This window comes from Scyliorhinus torazame, chromosome 1 (assembly GCF_047496885.1).
Source record: "Scyliorhinus torazame isolate Kashiwa2021f chromosome 1, sScyTor2.1, whole genome shotgun sequence".
NCBI classification, from domain to species: domain Eukaryota; kingdom Metazoa; phylum Chordata; class Chondrichthyes; order Carcharhiniformes; family Scyliorhinidae; genus Scyliorhinus; species Scyliorhinus torazame.
This window is the reverse complement of record NC_092707.1, coordinates 211,643,410-211,665,943: the sequence shown is the minus strand read 5'-3', so window position 1 is coordinate 211,665,943 and position 22,534 is coordinate 211,643,410. Positions and strand designations below refer to the sequence as shown.

At 47.0% G+C, this 22,534-nt stretch overlaps 1 protein-coding gene across 3 annotated transcripts in view; it reads left to right on the top strand.

The window, feature by feature from the left end:
* The first annotated feature begins 197 nt into the window (after nucleotides 1–197).
* trit1 (tRNA isopentenyltransferase 1) overlaps nucleotides 198–22,534 on the top strand; it is a 55,987-nt gene continuing 33,650 nt past the window's right edge. For 2 of the 3 annotated variants that reach the window (XM_072502238.1, XM_072502231.1), the window contains exons 1-6: nucleotides 198–373; nucleotides 4,273–4,412; nucleotides 6,334–6,430; nucleotides 9,412–9,584; nucleotides 14,728–14,870; nucleotides 21,237–21,348. In XM_072502238.1, coding sequence (XP_072358339.1) covers nucleotides 254–373; nucleotides 4,273–4,412; nucleotides 6,334–6,430; nucleotides 9,412–9,584; nucleotides 14,728–14,870; nucleotides 21,237–21,348 — 785 coding nt within the window. In that variant the 5' untranslated portion in view covers nucleotides 198–253. Of the gene's footprint in view, nucleotides 494–4,272; nucleotides 4,413–6,333; nucleotides 6,431–9,411; nucleotides 9,585–14,727; nucleotides 14,871–21,236; nucleotides 21,349–22,534 lie in introns of all 3 variants that reach the window. The other variant, XM_072502248.1, reaches the window with a different exon arrangement.

The following is a 22,534-nucleotide window of genomic DNA, read 5'->3' as shown; positions in this document are numbered from 1 at the left end:
GCGTGCTCCATTTAACAATGGCGCTGCACATGCGCACATCTACGCTTTGCCCCTTCTAAAGATCGGCAGAATGCAGTCATACCCTTATAAAGATGGCGTCCATAAACCAGCCAGATCTCTGCGCGTGCGTGGAGCTGACACCAAACTCAGCCAATCCGTCCCCCATTTCCGGCCCCCCGATCATTTCAGGTTTCTATTTCCCCGCTTCCCCGGTGGTTTCTGTGCCCCCCCCCCCCGCTCCCTCTCTCCCGCCATGTCGCTCCCCCGGCCTCTGGTTGTGATTCTCGGGGCTACGGGCTGTGGGAAATCGCGCCTGGCGCTCGAGCTGGGCCGGCGCTTCGCCGGAGAGATCGTCAGCGCCGACTCCATGCAGGTAGCGAGGCACCGGGGATGTGGGAGTGAGCGAGGCCCCCGGCCCCCCGCATCCCAGCGCCCGTCAAAGAAAAGCTGAAACTTCAGAATCAGTCACACCCAACAGTCCAAAGATGTGCAGGTTTGGTGGATTGGCTAAATTGCCGTTAGTGACCAAAAAAGGTCAGGTGGGATGACTGGGTTATGGGGATAGGATGGAGGTGTGGGGCGCTCTTTCCAAGAGCGGTGCGGACTCGATGGGCTGAATGGCCTTCTGCACTAAATTATATGATTCTATGAACCTTGGCAAACTAACCACCATCAGCAAACTAACCACCATCACTAAAGTAACCATCATTACTAAACACTAACCTGACCAGAAACTAACTGCCGTCTCTAACCTGACCAGAAACTTAACTGTTACTCACCCGACCAGAAACTAACTGCCATCACTGACCTAACCAGAACCTAACTGTTGTCAATAACGTGACCAGAAACTAACTGTTGTCACTGACCTGACCAGAAACTAAGCCCTGTCATTAACCTGACCAGAAACTAACTGCTGTCACTAACTTGACCAGAAACTAACTGCCGTCACTAACCTGTTGTAGAATCATAGAATTTACAGTGAACAAGGAGGCCATTCAGCCCATTGAGTCTGCACCTGCCCTTGGAAAGAACAGCCCATTTAAGCCCACGCCTCCACCCTATCCCAGTAACCCCTCCTAACCTTTTGGACACTAAGGGCAATTTAGCACGGGCAATCCACCTAACCTGCACATCTTTGGACTGAGGGAGGAAACCAAAGCACCCGGAGAAAACCCACGCAAACACGGGGAGAAAGTGCAAACTCCACGCAGTCACCCGAGGACGGAATTGAACCTGGGTCCCTGGAGCTGGGAGGCAGCAGTGCTAGCCACTGTGCCATCGTGCCGCCCCGACCAGAAACTAACTGCCTTCACTAACTCGACCATAAACTAACTGTGGCACTCACCTGCCAGAAACTAACCACCATTGCTAACCTCACCAGAAACTAACCGTGTCACTCACCTGACCGGAAACTAACTGGCATCACTAATCGGACCAGAAACTATCCATCATCACTAACCTTTTTTTTAAATGTCTTTTATTACAACACATAAACATCCTGGGAAACATGCTTCCCAGCAATCAACTATACAGTCGACAAACTTTTCTCTTTTTTCACCCTCTTTCCCCCCAACCCCTCCGTGACGAACAGCTCCTCAAACACGGTCACAAACATCCCCCACCTTTTCTCAAACCGCTCTGCAGAGCCCCATAACTCATATTTTATCTTCTCCAACTGCAGGAAGTTATACAGGTCAATCAACCAAGCCGCTACCCCCGGTGGTGATTCCGACCTTCACTCCAGAAAAATTTGCTGCCGTGCAATCAGAGAGATGAAGGTCATGACATCGGCCTTCCTCCTCTCCATGAGCTCCGGCTTCTTTGATTCTCCAAATATCGCCACCAAAGGGTCCGGGTCCACCTCCTCTTCCACTATCCTGGCTAAGACCGCGAAACTCCCGTCCCGAATCTTCACACTTTTTCGCAACCCCAAAACATGTGCACGTGATTCGCTGGCCCCCACCCACACCTCTCACACTCATCTGCTACCCCCTGAAAGAACCCACCATTCTCACCCGAGTCATATGCACCCTGTGCAGCACCTTAAACTGTATCAGGGTCATCCTTGCACAGGAGGAGGTCCCGTTTACCCTTCGTAGTGCCTCACTTCATCCTCCCCAATTGATCTCCTCTCCCAACTCCTGGGCTTGTGAAATCCGACAAATTGTCCTGGTTTGAGACAATTCACACCTCTTTAACCTGTGATTATCCCTCTGTCCAGTTGCTCCGTCTGGACCTGTTAATTACCTACAAAGACGTGCATTCAAAGTATCGTATTGCATCTTTGACTTTGTCTATATATGTGTTTCTGGAACCCACCTCTTCATTCACCTGAAGAAGGAGCAGTGCTGCGAAAGCTAGTGATTCAAAACAAACTTGTTGGACAACCTGGTGTTGTAAGAACAAAGAACAGTACAGCACAGGAACAGGCCCTTCGGCCCTCCAAGCCTGTGCCAACCATGCTGCCCGCCTAAACTAAAATGTTCTACACTTTCGGGGTCCATATCCCTCTATTCCCATCCTATTCATGTATTTGTCAAGATGCCCCTTAAATGTCACTATTGTCCCTGCTTCCACCACTTCCTCTGGCAGTGAGTTCCAGGCACCCACTACCTTCTGTGTAAAAAAAACTTGGCTCATACATCTCCTCTCAACCTTGCCCCTCGCACCTTAAACCTATGCCCCCTAGAAATTGACCTCTCTACCCTAGGAAAAAGCCACATCCTTCTGGTAGTGTGGCGACCAGAATTGAACACTATACTCCCAAGTGTGGCCTAACTAAGGTTCTATACAGCTGCAACATGACTTAAATTTTTATACTCAATGCCCCGGCCAATGAAGGCAAGCATGCCGTATGCCTTCTTGACTACCTTCTCCACCTGTGTTGCCCCTTTCAGTGACCTGTGGACCTGTACTCCTAGATCTCTCTGACTTTCAATACTCTTGAGGGCTCAACCATTCACTGCTTATTCCCCACCTGCATTAGACCTTCCAAAATGCATTACCTCACATTTGTCCGGATTAAACTCCATCTGCCATCTCTCCGCCCAAGTCTCCAAACGATCTAAATCCTGCTGTATCCTCTGACAGTCCTCATTGCTATCTGCAATTCCACCAACCTTTGTGTCGTCTGCAAACTTACTAATCAGACCAGTTACATTTTCCTCCAAATCATTTATATATACTACGAACAGCAAAGGTCCCAGCACTGATCCCTGCGGAACACCACTAGTCACTGCCCTCCAATCAGAAAAGCACCCTTCCATTGCTACTCTCTGCCTTCTATGACCTAGCCAGTTCTGTATCCATCTTGACAGCTCACCCCTGATCCCGTGTGACTTCACCTTTTGTACCAGTGTGCCATGAGGGACATTGCCAAAGGCGTTACTGAAGTCCATATAGACAACATCCACTGCCCTACCTGCAGCAATCATCTTTGTGACCTCCTCGAAAAACTCTATCAAGTTAGTGAGACATGACCTCCCCTTCACAAAACCGTGCTGCCTCTCGCTAATACTCTTGCTGTATCCACTATTGATGCACAGTGTGTACCACAGACAAGATGCACGGTAGCAACTTGTCAAACCTCCATCGGCACACCTTCCAAACTCACGATCTCAACTACCTGCCACACACCACCCTGACTTGGAAATATATCACCATTCCTTCATTGCTGCTGGGTTAAAATCCTGGAAATCCCTTGTGAATAGCACAGTGGATGTACCTACATCTCGGGGACTTCAGTGGTTCAAAAAGGATGCTCACCATAACCCTCAAGGCCAATTATTAACCATGCCTTCATCTGTGAAAGAGTTTAAAAAAAAACTATAAATCTTGGATATCTTAAGTGCAAAATGCTGAGATGATTTAGAGGGTGAGGCAGCATCTGTGGAGAGGGAAAGGGTTAACCTGCTAGTTCTGACAAAAAATTATTGATGTAAAGCGTCAAATCCTCCCCTTCCCTCATCTCCAACTTTCTGTTGCAGTAAACGCTCTGACTGGTGTCCCCTCCTACCTCAGCTCCCCCCCCCCGCCCCCCCCCCCCCCCCCCCCCATCATCCAGAGATTAGTACTTGGCTTAACTGTAATTAAGCGTCTTACAAAGGTGGGGAAGTCACAGAACTACAGGGGTGCAGTGGAGGGTCAAATTGAAAGTGGCAATCTGGGTGATGTATTGCAGGGAGCAAGCCTCTTTAAAAGGCTGTATATTAGGTGCAAAAGATAGGAAAGTAGAGCCGAGTAACAACATTGATATTTATGTGCACATTATAGGTTTACAAAGGTTTGGACATCATCACAAACAAGGTAACACATGAGGAGCAGCAACTGTGCACTCACCACATGATCAGCTTCCTGGATCCCCTCGTCTCCTATTCTGTTGTTGACTTCAGGAATAAGGCGTTATCTGTAATATCCTTTTATCAAGGTGGGGGTGAAATCAGTCCGTATTGGGGGGGGGGGGGGGGGGTGGTTGACTACAGTCTGTATGGAGGGGGGGGGGGATTGACTTCAGTCAGTATCGGTGGGGGGGGGGGGGGATTAATTTCAGTCTATCGGGGGAGTGATTTCAGTCTGTGTCCATGGTGGGGGGGGGGAGGTGGGTGACTTCAGTCTGTATCTGTCGGGGAGGGGGGTGACCTCGGTCTGTATCCAGGGTGGGGGGATGGGGCCAGCAAAGATTTTTGTTTATTTGAAGTGGAAGACAGGAGGCTGATGAAAGCATTTGGAAAAGTCCAATCTAGAGGTAGCAGACATGACAGTTTGAACAGATGGCTCGAGACTGAGATGGCGTAGAGTGACACTACAGAATAGTGAGCAGTCTTGTCTGAGGAGGCCGGGACCAATTATAATTTCAATTGATGGCCATAAACAAACTAAGTTTTACAAATTTTGAGATCAGAAACCTATGACACAAGGTGAGGTGATTGAGCTGCTATCAATTCACTAAGTCTGTGGTCAGTCTCAGTGTTGATACTGGGATTGGAAACACTGCCTTAAATCATTGGCTTTGGTTTCTACTGATAACATGGTTCCTGGAATCATGATGTCTTGCATTTTGTTGTTAGTTTTCTTCTCAAGTGCTGACTTGCGAGAGAAGTGGGTGGCACGGTGGCTCAGTGGTTAGCACTGTGCCTCAGAGCGCCACGGGCCCTGGTTCAATTCCAGCATTGGGTCACTGTCTGTGTGGAGTCTGCACATCCTCCCCACGTCTGCGTGGGTTTCTCCGGGTGCTCCGGTTTCCTCCCATTGTCCAAAGATGTGCAGGTTAGGTGGATTGAATATATTAAATTCCCCCTTAGTGTCTTTTGTGAGGGCCACTAAGAATCCAGCACGAGTTTTAAGGATACAAAGAAATAACATTTATTTACAATAACATAAATACAACAGCAGCAGTAACTTCGCTTGCTGCTCACTCCTTCCTGGCTGGTTCCAAACTGGCCAGCTTTATTTATAAAGGGAGTCTGCTAATGATTTCTCCGCCCCCCCTCATTGGGGAAGCTCATACTGCCACAGGATTGTGGGATTGTCATTAGTCCCCAGCCAATGGTAATCAGGCAGGTTATAACATCCCATCCTCGTCGCCAGTTTTGTGAGGGCCACGAAGAATCCAGCACGAGTTTTAAGGATACAAAGAAATAACATTTATTTACAATAACATATATATACAACAGCAGCAACTTCGCTTGCTGCTCACTCCTTCCTGGCTGGTTCCAAACTGACCAGCTTTATTTATACAGGGAGTCTGCTAATGATTTCTCTGCCCCCCCCCCCCCTCATTGGGGAAGCTCATATTCCCACAGGATTGTGGGATTGTCATTAGTCCCCAGCCAATGGTAAGCAGGCAGTTTATAACAGTGTCCATAGGTTAGGTGGGTCACGGGGATAAGATGGAGGAGTGGGCCTGGTGGGTCGCTCCTTCAGAGAGTCATACAGTCTCGATGGGTCGAATGCCCTCCGCTGTAGGTATTCTATGATCCTATGCTACGTTAAGATGAGGACAATCTTTTCATAGAAGGGGCTTCAGGTTTTTAAGGTTGCATTCTCTGAGAGTGCCGCACTCCCTTAACACTGCAGTGGGGTCTCTGGAATGAGGCTTGAACCTCATGACCTATTAACTCAGGTGAGTGTGTTACCAACTGATCGTGATCCTTCTCAGACTTTTAATGTTACAATCCTTCTCCCTCTGCACCTGTTGTGCTGTATTCCCTGGCTTGGCAAGAGATTGTGCTCACGTTCAGCCTATACCTAACCATGGCCTAAACCTTGTGTAATGTTCAGATGAATGCAGTTCTCAAACTTTGAACGAAATAAATTTTCATTAACTTCACACATTGAAGATATCGTTGACAGACAGAAGATCCCAATTATCGTGGGAGGAACCAATTACTACATCGAGTCATTGCTTTGGAAAGTGCTGGTGGACACAAAGGTACTGGGAAGGGTCTTATTGAGCTTTGTATTGTGGCTCATCAACCATCACTGAGCACTGTATCACGGACAGGGCATCACAGAGTGGGCGAGGGGGATGAGTATTGAGTCACATAATGGCAGGGGAGACTTAACCCTCTGTCAAAGTGACAATTTCATGGCGATAATGTGTTAAGGCTGAAGGGGAAAATATAATTCTGTCAGTGAATTCAAATTACTTACATATGTCAGGGAACGCAGTGCATTAATTATTTTGTATCACACAGAATCACCAAAGTGAAGGCACGACCATGTAGCCCAGCCCTCTGAATGACCAAATCGCCTAGTGCCATTCCCCTGTCTTCTCACTGCAATCCTGCACAGTCTTCCTTTTTCAGGTCACAGCCTAATTTCCTTTTGAATGCTTCGATTGAACCTCCCTCCACCACACTCTCAGGCAGTGCATTCCAAACTCTAACCACTACATGAAAAAACAATCCTCCGATCACTTTGCTTCTTTCACTAATTACTTTAAATCGCTGCACCCTCAATTTCAATCCTTTCATGAGTGGGGCCAGTCTCTCTCTATCTACTCTGTCCAGACCCCTCATGGTTTGAATACCTCTCCCCTCAGCCTTCATTATAGTCAGTCTTCCTATATCTGCCGATCTCTCGGGTGCCGCAAAGTCTGAATTCTGTTGCCCAAAGCTAGCACCATGTACCACGTTGTAACCTTTTGAATTCCTTACTTCTCCTGCTCGACTTAAAGATATATGTCCCATCAAAATGATAACAGCGGAAATAAGGGAATCACCAGGAAGGTCCCTTACAGTATCAGGGAAAACAAGGGTCTCAACACTGACCCATGAGGAACTCCACTACAATCCTTCCTCCAGCGTGAAAAACATACATTATCCTGTTTCCCGTCATTCAGCCAATTCTGCATCCATGTTGCTACTTTCCCTTTTATTTCATCAGCTATAACTTTGCTCAGTGACACTGTATCAAGTGCCTTTTCTAAGCCCATGTACACCACTGCCTTCATCAATCCTCTCTTTACCAGTTAAAACAAACCAGCGAATATACAGGACGAGCTAAGCTGCTCTGAATCTGATCATTACATTTGTTCTGTATGCTCAGATGTTGAGTGTATTTAGGTCTCCTCTTTGCAAGTATTACAGTGCGCCATTGTAGAAATACATACCAGTTCAGCCTACAGTTGGGTGCTGCTGTTATTTTGCCATGTTATTCTGTTGTACAGTAGATGTAAGGAAGTCCAAAGACGTGCAAGTTAGGTGGATTGGCCATGCTAAATTGCCCTTATTAGTGTCCAAAGGGGTTGGGTGAAATGAAATGAATGAAAATCGCTTATTGTCACAAGTAGGCTTCAAATGAAGTTACTGTGAAAAGCCCCTAGTTGCCACATTCCTGCGTCTGTTCGGGGAGGCTGGTACGGGAATCGAACTGCTGCTGGCCTGCCTGGGTCTGCTTTAAAAGCCAGCGATTTAGCCCAGTGTGCTAAACCAGCCGGGTTACGGGTATGGGGCGGAGTGGGGTGCTCTTTCCAAGGGCCGGTTCAGGCTCGATGGGCGGAATGGCCTTCTTCTGCACTGTAAATTCTATGTCTATGTGATTGAAATCCTATGTAAGTGAGATGTTCTGATGAGTTAGAACATAGAACATAGAACGATACAGCGCAGTACAGGCCCTTCGGCCCACGATGTTGCACCGAAACAAAAGCCATCTAACCTACACTATGCTATTATCATCCATATGTTTATCCAATAAACTTTTAAATGCCCTCAATGTTGGCGAGTTCACTACTGTAGCAGGTAGGGCATTCCACGGCCTCACTACTCTTTGCGTAAAGAACCTACCTCTGACCTCTGTCCTATATCTATTACCCCTCAGTTTAAAGCTATGTCCCCTCGTGCCAGCCATTTCCATCCGCGGGAGAAGGCTCTCACTGTCCACCCTATCCAACCCCCTGATCATTTTGTATGCCTCTATTAAGTCTCCTCTTAACCTTCTTCTCTCCAACGAAAACAACCTCAAGTCCATCAGCCTTTCCTCATAAGATTTTCCCTCCATACCAGGCAACATCCTGGTAAATCTCTGCACCCGCTCCAAAGCCTCCACGTCCTTCCTATAATGCGGTGACCAGAACTGTACGCAATACTCCAAATGCGGCCGTACCAGAGTTCTGTACAGCTGCAACATGACCTCCTGACTCCGGAACTCAATCCCTCTACCAATAAAGGCCAACACTCCATAGGCCTTCTTCACAACCCTATCAACCTGGGTGGCAACTTTCAGGGATCTATGTACATGGACACCTAGATCCCTCTGCTCATCCACACTTCCAAGAACTTTACCATTAGCCAAATATTCCGCATTCCTGTTATTCCTTCCAAAGTGAATCACCTCACACTTCTCTACATTAAACTCCATTTGCCACCTCTCAGCCCAGCTCTGCAGCTTATCTATATCCCTCTGTAACCTGCTACATCCTTCCACACTATCGACAACACCACCGACTTTAGTATCGTCTGCAAATTTACTCACCCACCCTTCTGCGCCTTCCTCTAGGTCATTGATAAAAATGACAAACAGCAACGGCCCCAGAACAGATCCTTGTGGTACTCCACTTGTAACTGAACTCCATTCTGAACATTTCCCATCAACCACCACCCTCTGTCTTCTTTCAGCTAGCCAATTTCTGATCCACATCTCTAAATCACCCTCAATCCCCAGCCTCCGTATTTTCTGCAATAGCCTACCGTGGGGAACCTTATCAAACGCTTTGCTGAAATCCATATACACCACATCAACTGCTCTACCCTCGTCTACCTGTTCAGTCACCTTCAGACTAATATTCTAGGAGTCTGTGTCTCTCACTTCAGGGGGATTAAGTTGTGCTGCTCTATTTCTCACTTGCTGTGATTAATTTGTGACTCTCCTGTCCCGTATTTTGGTTGATTGCTGTTATGCTCTACCCTGTAGGAAGGGGGGATTTGTTCTGCTACAGACAGGAGGGTTGGGAGTCGAACCTCATCGCCCAACAGGAAGGAAGAACTGGAAAAACTCGACTGTCAAGAACTCTACAAACAATTGGCTGAGGTGGACCCTGAAATGGCAGAAAAATTACACCCACATGATAAACGCAAGGTAGCAAGGTCAGCTTAATCTGAGTGATACTTATAGACTGAGCACTGTTACCTACCTCCCCTTCGTCAGATGGAGTTAACTTAATGATGGTCTAATTCAATCCAGTCCACGTGCTGTTTCCTAGTTTCCTGTCTTCACTCAAGTCAAGTCCCCTATATTGGAGTTAACTCTTACAAACTGCATGGGGGTGTCAGCTTTGGCTCAGTTCATACCATTCCCTCGCCTCAGACTCTGAAGGTCGAGGGTTCAAGTTCCACTACAGAGACCTGACCGTAAATCAGGCTGATGCTCCAGTATGTACAGAGGGAGTGCTGCACTGTCGAATGTGCCCACTTTAGAAGGATGAGGGGGGATCTTATAGAAACATATAAGATTATGAAGGGAATAGATAGGATAGATGCGGGAAGGTTGTTTCCACTGGCGGGTGAAAGCAGAACTAGGGGGCATAGCCTCAAAATAAGGTGAAGTAGATTTAGGACTGAGTTTAGGAGGAACTTCTTCACCCAAAGGGTTGTGAATCTATGGAATTCCTTGCCCAGTGAAGCAGTAGAGGCTCCTTCATTAAATGTTTTTAAGATAAAGATAGATAGTTTTTTGAAGAATAAAGGGATTAAGGGTTATGGTGTTCGGGCCGGAAAGTGGAGCTGAGTCCACAAAAGACCAGCCATGATCTCATTGAATGGTGGAGCAGGCTCGAGGGGCCAGATGGCCTACTCCTGCTCCTACTTCTTATGTTCTTATGTTGATTGCACCAAAAAGAACTAGGGAGTTCTCACTGGTGTGCTGGTCATTATTAATCCTTCGTCCAGTGGTACTAAAGCAGTGATGGGCAGCCTAGATCAGTGAGTGGGCCACATGAGTGTCCCTCCTTCTCAGTGGGCTGCACAATGTGGCAACCATGCTCGAGGGCGACAGTCAGCAAAATATCTCGTGGGGTCCCACTCACAACCTGGATGGGCCGCATGTGGCCCTCTGGTCGCAGATTGCCCACTACTGTAACTAAAATATCTTGTCATCACATTGATGTTTCTGGGATTTCACTGTATACAAGTGAACATTTCCTACATTCTATGAGTAACTAAACCTAAAGATACTGAATTGACTGTAAACTGCATGAACAGCATGAAAGATGTTCAGCTGATGTCTGATCGACCTACCACTTTTGAATCAAGGGAGACTTTAGATGTGGAGGTCCCCAAATTTTATTGCTTAGTGTCAGAAAATCTGGAGAGAAAATTTGGCTGTGCATTTGGAGAGATACACGCCAGTTTTCAGTCAGAGCCTGACACTCTGACAAATCATCGTAAAATTCCCCCATTTGTTCTGAATGCTCGCTGCCCTGTGGTGAGTGGAAAAATAGTGGGGAGTCATGTTGGGCTGGCTCCCTGATGCATTCCTCCCTTGTGGGACTTTTGGTTTCTCACTCCATGGAATCGGGCAGCAAACGTATGCAATTAAGGCCCCACTTGGACCATTTTGTGTTGGTGTTTGGAGAAGCCCTCTCATGTGTGGAGGCCACAGCTTAACCAAGGCAACCTCCATGAGCAGACCGGAGGCCACAGAGCCACCAGCTTAGCCAAGGCAACCTCCATGAGCAGACCAGAGGCCACAGAGTCACAGAGGTTTACAGCATGAACACAGGCCCTTTGGCCCAACTTGTCCATGCCGCCCAGTTTTTAGCACTATGCTTGTTCCAATTGCCCGCATTTGGCCCATATCCCTCTATGCCCATCTTTCCCATATAACTGTCTGAATGCTTTTTAAAAGACAAAATTGTACCTGTCTCTACTACTGCCTCTGCAGCTCGTTCCAGACACTCACCACCCTCTGTGTAAATAAATTGGCCCTCTGGACCCTTTTGTATCTCTCCCTCTCACCATAAACCTATGCTGTCTAATTTTAGACCCCTTCACCTTCGGGAAAAGATGTCGACTATCTACCTTATCTATTATTTTATAGACCTATTATTTTATAGACCTATAAATCTATTATTTATTTACCCCTCATTATTTTATAGACCTCCATAAAATCACCCCTAAGCCTCCTACGCTCCAGGGAAAAAATGTCCCAGCCTTTCCTTATAACTCAAACCATCAAGTCCCAGTAGCATCCTAGAAAATCTTTTCTGCACTCTTTCTAGTTTAATAATATCCTTTCTATAATAGGGTGACCAAAACTGTACACAGTATTCCAAATGTGGCCTTACTAATGTCTTGTACAACTTCAGCAAGATGTCCCAACTCCTGTATTCAATGTTCTGACCACTGAAACAAAGCATGCCAAATGCCTTCTTCGCCACCCTGAACACCTGTGACTCCATTTTCAAGGAGCTGTGAACCTGTACTCCTAAATCTCTTTGTTCTATAACTCTCCTCAACTTCCTACCATTAACTGAGTAGGTCCTGCTCTAATTCGATCTACCAAAATGCACCACCTCACATTTATCTAAATTAAACTCCATCTGCCATTCATCGACCCACTGGCCCAATTGATCAATGTTCTCATTGCAATCCTAGATAACCTCTTTCACTGTCCACTATGTCACCAATCTTGGTGTCATCTGCAAACTTACTAACCATGCCTTCTAAATTTGCATCCAAATCATTAATATAAATAACAAATAACAGTTGACCCAGCACTGATCCTTGAAGCACACCGCTAGTCACAGTCCTCCAGTTTCAAAAACAACCCTCTACAACCACCCTTTGTCTTCTGTTGTCAAGCCAATTTTGTATCCAATTGGCTACCTCACCTGGATCCCGTGAGATTTAACCTTATGCAACAACCTACCATGCGATGCCTTGTAAAAGGCCTTGCTAAAGTCCGTGTAGACTTCGTTGACTGCACTGCCCTCATCTACCTTGGTTATCCCTTCAAAATCTCAATCAAATTCGTGAGACATTATTTTCTACTCTCAAAGCCATGCTGACAATCCCTAATCAGTCCTTGCCTCTCTAAACGCCTGTAGATCCTATCTCTCAGAATACCTTCTAATAACTTACCCACCACTGACGTTAGGCTCACTGGTCTGTAGTTCCCAGGCTTTTCCCTGTGGCCTTTCTTAAACAAAGACACAACATTTGCTATCCTCCAATCTTCAAGCACATCTCCTGTGGCTGTCAACGATTCAAATATCTGCCAGGTGACCGGCAATTTCTTCCCTAGCCTCCCATAACGTCGTATCTCCTTGTGGATTAATGTGCTACCTGTTCCCTGGACAAACTGGCATGGATAACAGTTACAGTACAGCTTTAAGAAACTGCTTAAGATTCCCTCCTTTTTTGTTAAGCAATATGGCAAAGAAACTGACTTACAGACTTACCAAAAACAGCAATGTACTTGTAAGAGCAGGGACCCTACAGAAAGGAAGAGGCTTCTTTGTGACGACTCTATTATCTGAATAGAATGATTCACAGAGACAGGCTTTCTGGTTCTTTTGCCATTTAAATCAGTGTTCCCTGGTTCTCAACACTTTAAGCAATGGTATAATTTCTCCCTATCTACTTTGTCCTGATCCCTCCTGATTTTGAATGTCTCTACCCGATCTCCTCTCAACCTTCCCTTTAAGGTGAACAACCCCAGCTTTGTCAGTCTATCCATCCTTGGAACCATTCTGTTAAGAATTGAGGAAAAATTAAGATGAAAAAAACAAAGCAAAACGGGGAGTTGGTTGGGGGCAGACGTCTGGAGAAAGTATTTTACATAGCTGATGAGAGAAAACAATGGGGCTATAGAGGTGGTAACTTCAAAGTGGAGAGATAAGGGAAGGACACATACCTGACAAAAGCCGGTTCCACAGGGTGAATAAAAAGGAAAGAACTAGTATACCTGTAGGACAATAATAGAGAGAGAGAGAGAGTGCTACCATCAGATCTACATCAAGTTGCAATTATAGTCTCCAGAAAGAAGTCGCCATTTTCTGCCTTCTCTGAACCTGAAGATATTTCCCAGATGTGACCGCCTTAACCTGTTTGTGGTAATTATTTGCTGAATTTAGCTCTTAGAGTTACTTAATATTGGGTGCTGGTTTGGGAAAAGGAGTGTCTGAGAGTTCAGTGACAGAGGTTTGGGGACCAAGGGATAGTTCCATGTAACATGTGTATATAGTCATCAGTGCACTTAAATGTCATAGCGTATTATAGTCATTCTTGCACGTGTGTTTTTATCTTTCTTTTAAGTTAATGAACATTCTTTATTAATTGTTTACACAATGACTAGACTGTTCCTCACTGGTTTGTACATCGTTCCTCACATTATACCAAAAACACATGCACCACTACGAAACAGTTTCCAAGTTACCCTTCTGGGTTCTGGGATACCCTCGCATTTGCCATCAGAGGAGTTGTAACAATTCTTGTGATTCTTTTAGTCACTGTCTCTGATCCCTTCACGTCCTTCCTGAAGTGTAGTGTCCAGGATTTGAGCCAAACCAGTGTTTTGTACTTCCTTTTGTATTTTGTGCTCCTTTTTACAAAGCACAGGCTCCTGTATGCTTTATTATCAGCACTTTCTCAACTTACCCTATCATCTTCAACAATTTATGTGCATTTACCCGTGGTCCCTCTGCTACTGCACCCCATTTAGAATTGTGCCTTGATTTTATATTATCTCTCCTCTTCCTTCCAATCACAATGAATCACTTTGCACTTCTCTGTATTGAATTTCATCTGCCACATGTCTGCCCATTCCACTACCTTTCTATATTCGTGTGAAGTTCTACACGACTCTCCTCACAGTCACTAATACAGCACAGAAACAGGTCAGTTAGTACATCTAGTCCATGTCGCTGTTTATCCTCCTTATGAGCCTGTTCCCACCTTACCTTGTCTCCCCCGATCAACATATCTTTCTATTCCTCTGTCCATGTGTTTATCTAGCTTCCCAACAAATGCAGCTATGCTATTTGCTTTAGCTACTCCCTGCATAGCAAATACCACATTCTAACCATTCTCTGGGAGAAGAAGAAAAGTTCCTTATCCGATCTATTGATGATTGCCTGATAGTTGTGACTTCTCTTTTTGGACTCCCCACAAGTGGGAACATTGTAAGTGTGTTAAAGTTACATCCAGATCTAAGGAGATAAAGGCTTTATACTAGTGACAGTAACCTGCCTCTCGGTAACTCAGTAACGTGTAGTTTTTCTCTGCGCAGAAGTCTGCAGGTCTACGAGGAGGTGGGAGTTCCTCACAGCAAGCTTCTACTGCAGCAGTGCCAGGAGGAAGGGGGAGGTCCCCTCGGAGGAGCACTGCGTTTTCCACGACCCTGCATACTGTGGCTGCACACTGACCTGCCTGGTAAGAGAAAGTGAATAAACCGATCTGCTTGATGATGCAACTTGCATCACAGGCATTAATATTAACCACCACCACCTCCCCCCTGACCCCCCCCCAACCTCACAGGGCAGTGATTGCAAATACACAAGTGGCTTGGAGAATGCTTCTTCAACTGGCTATGTGCATGGCGATTATTGTTTGCATGTTTCAAGCTCTTGAGAGGCAGCATTATCCATTATAGTGTTTGAAACAGCTTTGAACAGTGCAGTTGGGAACCTGGTTTAAATTTTGCACTGTTTCCCAGGGCTCGGGTACCCTGGCAGTAGATATGTGCACCAATTGAAAACAAATCAGAAATATATTGAGAGCATTGTACCTCTGACTGGGCAGCAGCAGAAGTGGTACTGTGGATATTTTTTGAGAATCTGTGTTTTGTTTTTTAAATACTAAAGTTTGTTTGTTTCTTGTCTTTCCTCTCTGCTGCCGAACATCCGCTCGATACGCTCCATATGGGAACCAGTTACGTTCACCTGACAGTCTTTTTCTTTGGTGATCACTCGCTAACGAGTATGATTGTCCATCTGAGGAACTCCATGTCACTGGTCGCAGGTTCTGGTCGCATGGCTGATGAGCCCGATCCTAGCGCCGCATCTTCGACTGCACACTTGGCAGATGTTTCTGGGAGGTGGGATCAGTCCTTGGACTCTACATCATGGGTATTCCTTTCTCAGGCTCCCCTCCAGGCCTCCTCTTGCTGTCGGGTGTGCTTAAAGAAGTGTGTCCCTTCGATCAGGAAGCTCCTCCAAGAAGGACTCTTCTGATCAAGGAGGCTGGATTCTCCAGTCACAGACGCCGAAATCGTGTCGGCAAACAGCCAGAGAATCAAAGTTCCCAACAAATTGAGGGCGGTGCCGCTTTCACGCTGCTCCGCCCCCTCCAAAGCGGCATACACTAGGAGTAAGCCACGCGACGTATCAACAGCCTCAGGACGTTGCCTGAGGCCCGCCCCCGGATACTCCACCCCCGACCGGCCGAGTTCCTGACTGCATCGGTCACGTGTGGTCTCATCCGTCGGGAACTCGGCGTAGCCGTTGCGAACTCAGTCCAACGCCACCACAGCCGGGAGGACCGATCCGCGGGCAGCGTGGACTTTACTGAGGCTGGGGGCACTGTGGGAGGGTGATCCAGGTTGCATGAGCTGGCCAAAGGGGGGGCACTATTTTGCAGGCCAGGTCCGCCCGCAGCCAGCGCCATGTTGCACCGCGGCCGCTGCAGGCTGCCGTCGTGCGCATTCGTGGCCACGGACCCGGCAATTCTCTGGGCCGTATCAGCAGCTAGAGCCAGGTGCTCTACGCTGGCGGCATGCTAGCCCCCAGCTACACGTAAGATCAGTGGCAGTTTTACGCTGAATTTCCGGGCATAAAACGCCACTGTTCCCACGCCGGCGTGAGGACATGGCCTCACAATCGGAGAATCCAGCCCAGGGTTTCCCAGGCATTGAAGTATATGGTGGATTTCAAGAGTTAAGCCTTCAGCGTATCTTTCAAGCGTTTCCATTGTCCTCTTCTTGTTCGGGAGCCTTCCTTGAGCTGGGCGAAGAAGATTTGCTTTGGCAGTCGGGACTCTGGCATGTTGTAATCTTAAAGAATTGAAGTATTGCTGTTCATTGAACTGTAACTTCTCAGCAATTTGTGATTATTTTGAGATCTTCCTCCTATTGGTTCAGCTTTGTTTCAGATGCTCTTTGAGGAATTAATTCTCTCAGAGTTCAGCATATGCAGAGTGAGTGTTGAAATCTACCCATGATTAAGTGTAGTCTCGTATGCACTTAACTAAGCCGAAAATTGCACTACACGTCTCGGGTGCGAAATGAAATCTTTATTGGGTGTCTATTGATTATAATTGAGAGTTTGAAATCTTCTTGTGGTTACAAATCAAATGTTCTCAAGAAAGCCCCTGCCAGCCTAAGACTTTTAAGAGATAATTAAACTTAGTAGCTTACAAACGACTTGAACTTTGAAAATACAGTAATGGTTTCTTGCTCAAAGCAAAACAGCTTGCGCAGACTTAGAGTTAGAATAGAAATATGAAAATACGAAATAAAGATAGTAGATAGTCAAGCAAATAGTATAGGGTGATTCATGAATGAAGATGGCTGCCCAGGACTTCCGGTGGCGGATATGAGGGAGTAGATTGCACATTTGGTGGCTCCTGTTTCGGTCGGACATTTGGACCTTTTCCCCCGACTTTATTGCGCTTTTGAGCATGGAACTGGAAAGCAATAGTACTCAGGCACTGGACCCATACAGAATTGGGTGGACCTAAGAAGCCGGTGTGACCGTAAACAGCAGAAGAAGTGGTCGAGTAAGGGCACAGTGGAGGCTGTGAGAGAGACCAGCATGGCTGGTGTTCAGAGCAAGGCGCCGACAGCCCAGCCCACAATGGAGCAGCTGCAGACTATACTGGAGGGCTTTTTGGCTCTGAAGCGTGACAACTTGGAGCCGCTACAGAAGTCGATTGACCGGATGGGAAAAAGGCTGGATGATCAGGCTGAGAAGCTCCAGCAGTTGGAGAAGTCAGTGGAGGAGCAGGCTGACTTTCAAACGGTGGCGGATGTGGAGATTCGGAGGCTGAGGGACCAGCAAAAAGTGCTTCTGGAAAGGCTGGAGGACCTGGACAACAGATCTCGCCGGCAGAACGTGAGAATCGTGGGCCTCCTGGAGGGGGAAGAGGGGCTAGACGCTGCCGCATATATGGAGGGTATGTTTCAGAAGTTGCTGGGGAACGAGGTCTTCCCACGCCCGTGGACAAGGCACACAGAGTGCAGGTGAGGCAGCCGAGACGAGGGGGTCCCCCACGAGCGATGGTGGTATGCTTTCACAGGTACCTGGACAAGGAATGGGTGCTGCAATGGGCAAAGAGCACACAAAGCTGTACTTGGGACAATACCACCCTGCGTGTTTACCAAGATTTGAGCGCTGAGGTGGCCAGGAGGAGGGGAGGCTACAGGCGGGTGAAGGAGATACTGTATAAAAACAAGGTGAAATTCGGGCTGCTTTTTCCGGCGCGACCGTGGGTTACGTATGAGGGTCAGCACCACTATTTCGAGGAACCCGAAGAGGCGATGGACTTCGTTAAAAACCAAGGGCTGGCCCTGAGCTGAGGACGTTTGGACTCATGTTAGAGCTTTTAAGTATATGTGGTGTCTCTCCCGTTTTGAAAAGTGCCTGCATGTTTGGGTCCGTTTTTGTCGTTTCTTTTTTCGACCTTTTTAGGGTGTTGGAAGGTGGTAGGGATGTGGTTTTTTTTGCGTGCTTTTTGCGTGGGTTACCTGAATGTCTCCTGTTTGGACTCTTTGATTAGTTGAAGTTTGGCTGGGCGGAAAATAATAAAGATAACAGTTAAAAGGGTTGAGTTAAAATGGATGCTTATGGGGAACTTTGTGCAATTTCTTTCTGTTTCTGTATGGGAAGGACTGAGAGTGCCTGTTATTTCTTTTCTCTTTTTTTTTTCTTGTTTAACTTGAATTGTGCTATTGTGGGGGTTGTTTATGACTTGTATAGAGTGTTTGCTTAAGTAGGGCTGATCTGGGGAAGTGATATGGATGGGTCGGGATAGGGGTGACTGGGAACAATGGGTGGGAGACATGCTGGCGCCGAGGCTGGGAGCCCCAGGTTGGCTGAGTGCGGCTAGTCAACGGTAGCCAAGGTGGGGGGGGTGCATATAGTTAGATTAGAGCAGGGGTTAGGTGATATGATGGTGTTGCGGGGGGGGGGGGGGGTGAGTCGTTCTGCTGACGGGGATGGAAACTGGGCATGGCAACAGTGAGGAAGTCATGGGTGGAGCCGGTCAGGAGGAGGGCCAGATGAAGCGCGACACATGGCTGGGGGGCTGGCCAAGGAAATGGGATGGCTGATCGGCAAAGGGGGGGGTGGCGAAGTGCCCCCCAACCAGGCTGATCACCTGGAATGTTAGAGGGTTAAATGGGCCAGTGAAGGGCGCGTGTGTTTGCGCATCTGCGGGTTCTGAAGGCGGACATAGTCTTGCTGCAGGAGAGGCACCTGAAGTGGCAGACTAGGTTAGGTTAAGGAAGGGCTGGGTCAGTCAGGTCTTTCGTTTGGGGCTTGATTCTAAGACGAGGGGGGTTGCGATCCTGATTAATAAAAGGGTACAATTTGAGGCGGAGGGCACTGTTGTGGATGGGGGTTGCAGGTTTGTTATGGTGAGGGGTAAGCTTGAAGGGGTGAGAGTAGTCCTGGTCAGTGTGTATGCCCCTAATTGGGACGAATGTGGATTTTATTAGGAGGATGCTAGGGAAGACCCCGGCTTGGACTCGCGTAAGCTGATCATGGGCGGGGACTTTAATACAGTCCTGGACCCGAGCCTGGACCGGTCATGTTCAAGAACGGGCAGGTTGCCAGCGATGGCAAAGGAACTGAGAGGGTTCATGGAGCAAACGGGGGGAGCAGATCGGTGGAGATTTAGCCAGCCGACGGCGAGGGAGTTCTCGTACTACTCCCATGTCCACAAGGTATATTCCCGAATTGACTACTTTGTTGTGAGTAGGGACCTGCTGGCCGGAATGGTGGGGGCAGACTATTCGGCAATTGCCATATCGGACCATGCTCCGCTCTGGGTAGACCTGCAGTTTTGTAAGGACAGCTTTCAGCGCCCACCATGGAGGCTGGAAGTTGGACTACTCGCGGACGAGGCGGTGTGTGAGAGGCTGAGGAAATGCATGCAGAATTACCTGCAGGTGAACGATACTGGAGAAGTCTCGGCAGCGGTGCTTTGGCAGTAATTGTGGAGGACCAAACCGGGTTTGTAAAGGGGAGGCAGCTGGTGGCCAACCTAAGAAGGCTGCTCAACGTGATTATGATGCCCCCGGAGAGTAGGGAGGTAGAGATAGTGGTAGCCATGGATGCTGAAAAGGTTTTTGACCGGGTCGAGTGGGATTATCCGTGGGAGGTACTAGGACGGTCTGGGGCGGGGGTCATCGACTGGGTTAGGCTATTGTGTCGGTTATCAATCTGTTCCTACCCCTGTAACATGCTGATTGGTTTGGATGAGTCTTCAATACATTTGATTCAATGATTAGTTGTCAATCATCAATGTGCAACATAGGCTTGACTATGTTGTATCTTTGGATTCCTTCTGTGTTGGAATGTAAGCTTACACTTATCATTAGGTTGATATTTGCTGACTGTTATAATATTCACATTTTGAACAATGGCAAATTCATGTTAACTCTGGTGTTAATTTGACCTTGATGAAATTGTTGCACTGTTCAGTACTTTAGCAAATGTTCCAAACAAATTCTGTGTGCTTGCAGATTTTTCTGTAAGAGATGTGGTTTTTAAATTGATATGGGATTAATTCAGCTCTGTAGTTTAGGACAGAATCCATTTTAAAATGGTTTTCAAACTGCGTTGTTTTAAAAATCTATAATCAATACTCCTTTTTTACCTATCATAAATACCAGATTCCCTTCAGTGAGGTTCAGTGAGAGTAAACAACTTTGAGGAATGGTCTAGGGGAGTTCTCAATTGGAAGTCACCAAGTGAGGAGAATGAGAATGAAATTTGGGAGTGAAGTGCGAGGAGACTTGGAAAAATGAGAGGAGGAATGATAGAAAATGAGGCATTGAGAGGAGGAGAAAAGATGCCAGATGAGTAAATAAATAATCTTTATTATTGTCACAAGTAGGCTTACATTAACACTGCAATGAAGTTACTGTGAAAATCTCCTAGTCATCACATTCCGACGCCTGTTCGGGTACACGGAGAATTCAGAATGTCCAATTAACCTAACAAGCACGTCTTTCGGGACTTGTGGGAGGAAACCGGAGCACCCGGAGGAAATCCATGCAGACACGGGAAGAACATGCAGATCCCACACAGACAGTGACCCAAGCCGGGAATCGAACTCGAGTCCCTGGCGCTGTGAAGCAACAGTGCTAATCTCTGTGCTACCGTGCTGCCCGAGTAGGGATAAGTTCAGTTGGGCAGAGCAAAGAGAACTGAGAAACCACCACCACGGGCGATGTCAGAGATATGGTTGGGTTTTGACCGAGTAAGCTGGAAGGCATTGCAATCGGAGGCAAGTTTCTGGGCCAAGTTGGCATAATGCTACTTCACATCAGTGTTAGCTCCTGGTGGCTGTGGTGGTACCCTCCTGCCCCCCCCCCCCCCCCCCCCCCCGCCCAACACACCCACACACACACACAATCCCATGCCCCAATCTCCCAATCCCGGCAGTGGCTGCGGTGCAACCCTTCTACTGGCCCCTGACAGTGGTTGTTCTGTGAGCCTCCTCTTCCTCTCTCCTCCCCTGCACCAAATCTTTACAAAATGTTGCAAACCTTACAGTTCTTCACTTTCTCTCTAGTTCTCGATAAGCGTCTGGATCTCCGCGTCGAAAACATGCTCGCCGCCGGCCTTCTGGAGGAACTGAATGGTTTTCACACTCTATACAACCAGCAGAAAATAGCTGAGAACAGGTCTGTAAACTGGCAGATACATTTGTCCTGTTGGAGCATCACACTCAAAGCTGTTGCAAATGCTATTATCAAGCTAGAGGAGATTACAGAAGCAAGAAGGGGTTAAGCTATGAAGAGGCTTTGAACGTGAAGAGGAGATTTTAAATTTAACTTGTTTGAGACTAGGAAAGCAATAATTGGGGTGATTGAGTGGCACTTGGTCGGATACAGTTATCAGAATTGAATCTAGAGATAACAAAAGCAATGGATGAGACCAGAATAATTATCTTCTGTGTCAATAATCCAAAGATTTCTCAGATGCCTGGAACTCTTTCAGTGTAGTTTCCCTTGCCTGTATTGTTGAATTTCCCTCCTGTTGTATGACAACCACACAATTATTGTCAACAAGATTTCTCATTTTCTTGAACTGCAGTAACTTGTTTGAGTAATTGTGTGCTGAGTAATTCCACATGCATAGGCAGCTGGGATCAAGTAGATCCCTTGAAGAGTATAGGGCTTGTCGGAGTAGAGGTAAGAGAGAAGTCAGGATGGCAAGAAGGGGGCCTGAGATTGTCTTGGCAGATGAGGCAAAGGAAAATCCAAAGAGCTTTTACAGATACATAAAGGGCAAAAGAGTGACTAGGGAGAGGGTAGGGCCTCTTAACGATAAACAGGGTCATCTATGTGCGGATCCACAAGGGATGGGAGAGGTCCTCAATGAATACTTCTTGTAAGTATTTACTGTTGAGAAAGGCACGAATGTTAGGGGAATTGGGGAAATAAAAAGTGATGTCTTGAGGAGTGTACATATTACACAGAAGGAGGTGCTAGAGGTATTAAAGAGCATCAAGATAGACAAATCTCCGGGACCTGATGAAACGTATCCAAGGATGTTGTGGGAGGCCAGGTGGGAAATTGCCGGTCACCTAGCTGAGATATTTAAATCATCGACAGCCACAGGAAAAGTGCCTGAAGATTGGCCGGCAGCAAATGTTGTCCCCTTGTTTAAGAAGGGCTGTAGGGATAAGCCCGGGAACTACCGACCAGTGAGCCTGTGGGTAAGTTGTTAGACGGTATTCTGAGGGACAGGATCTACAGGCATTTAGACAGACAAGGGCTAATTAGGGAAAGCCAGCATGGCTTTGTAAGGGAAAAGTCATGTCTCATGAATTTGATTGAGTTTTTTGAAGGGGTAACCAAGAAGGTA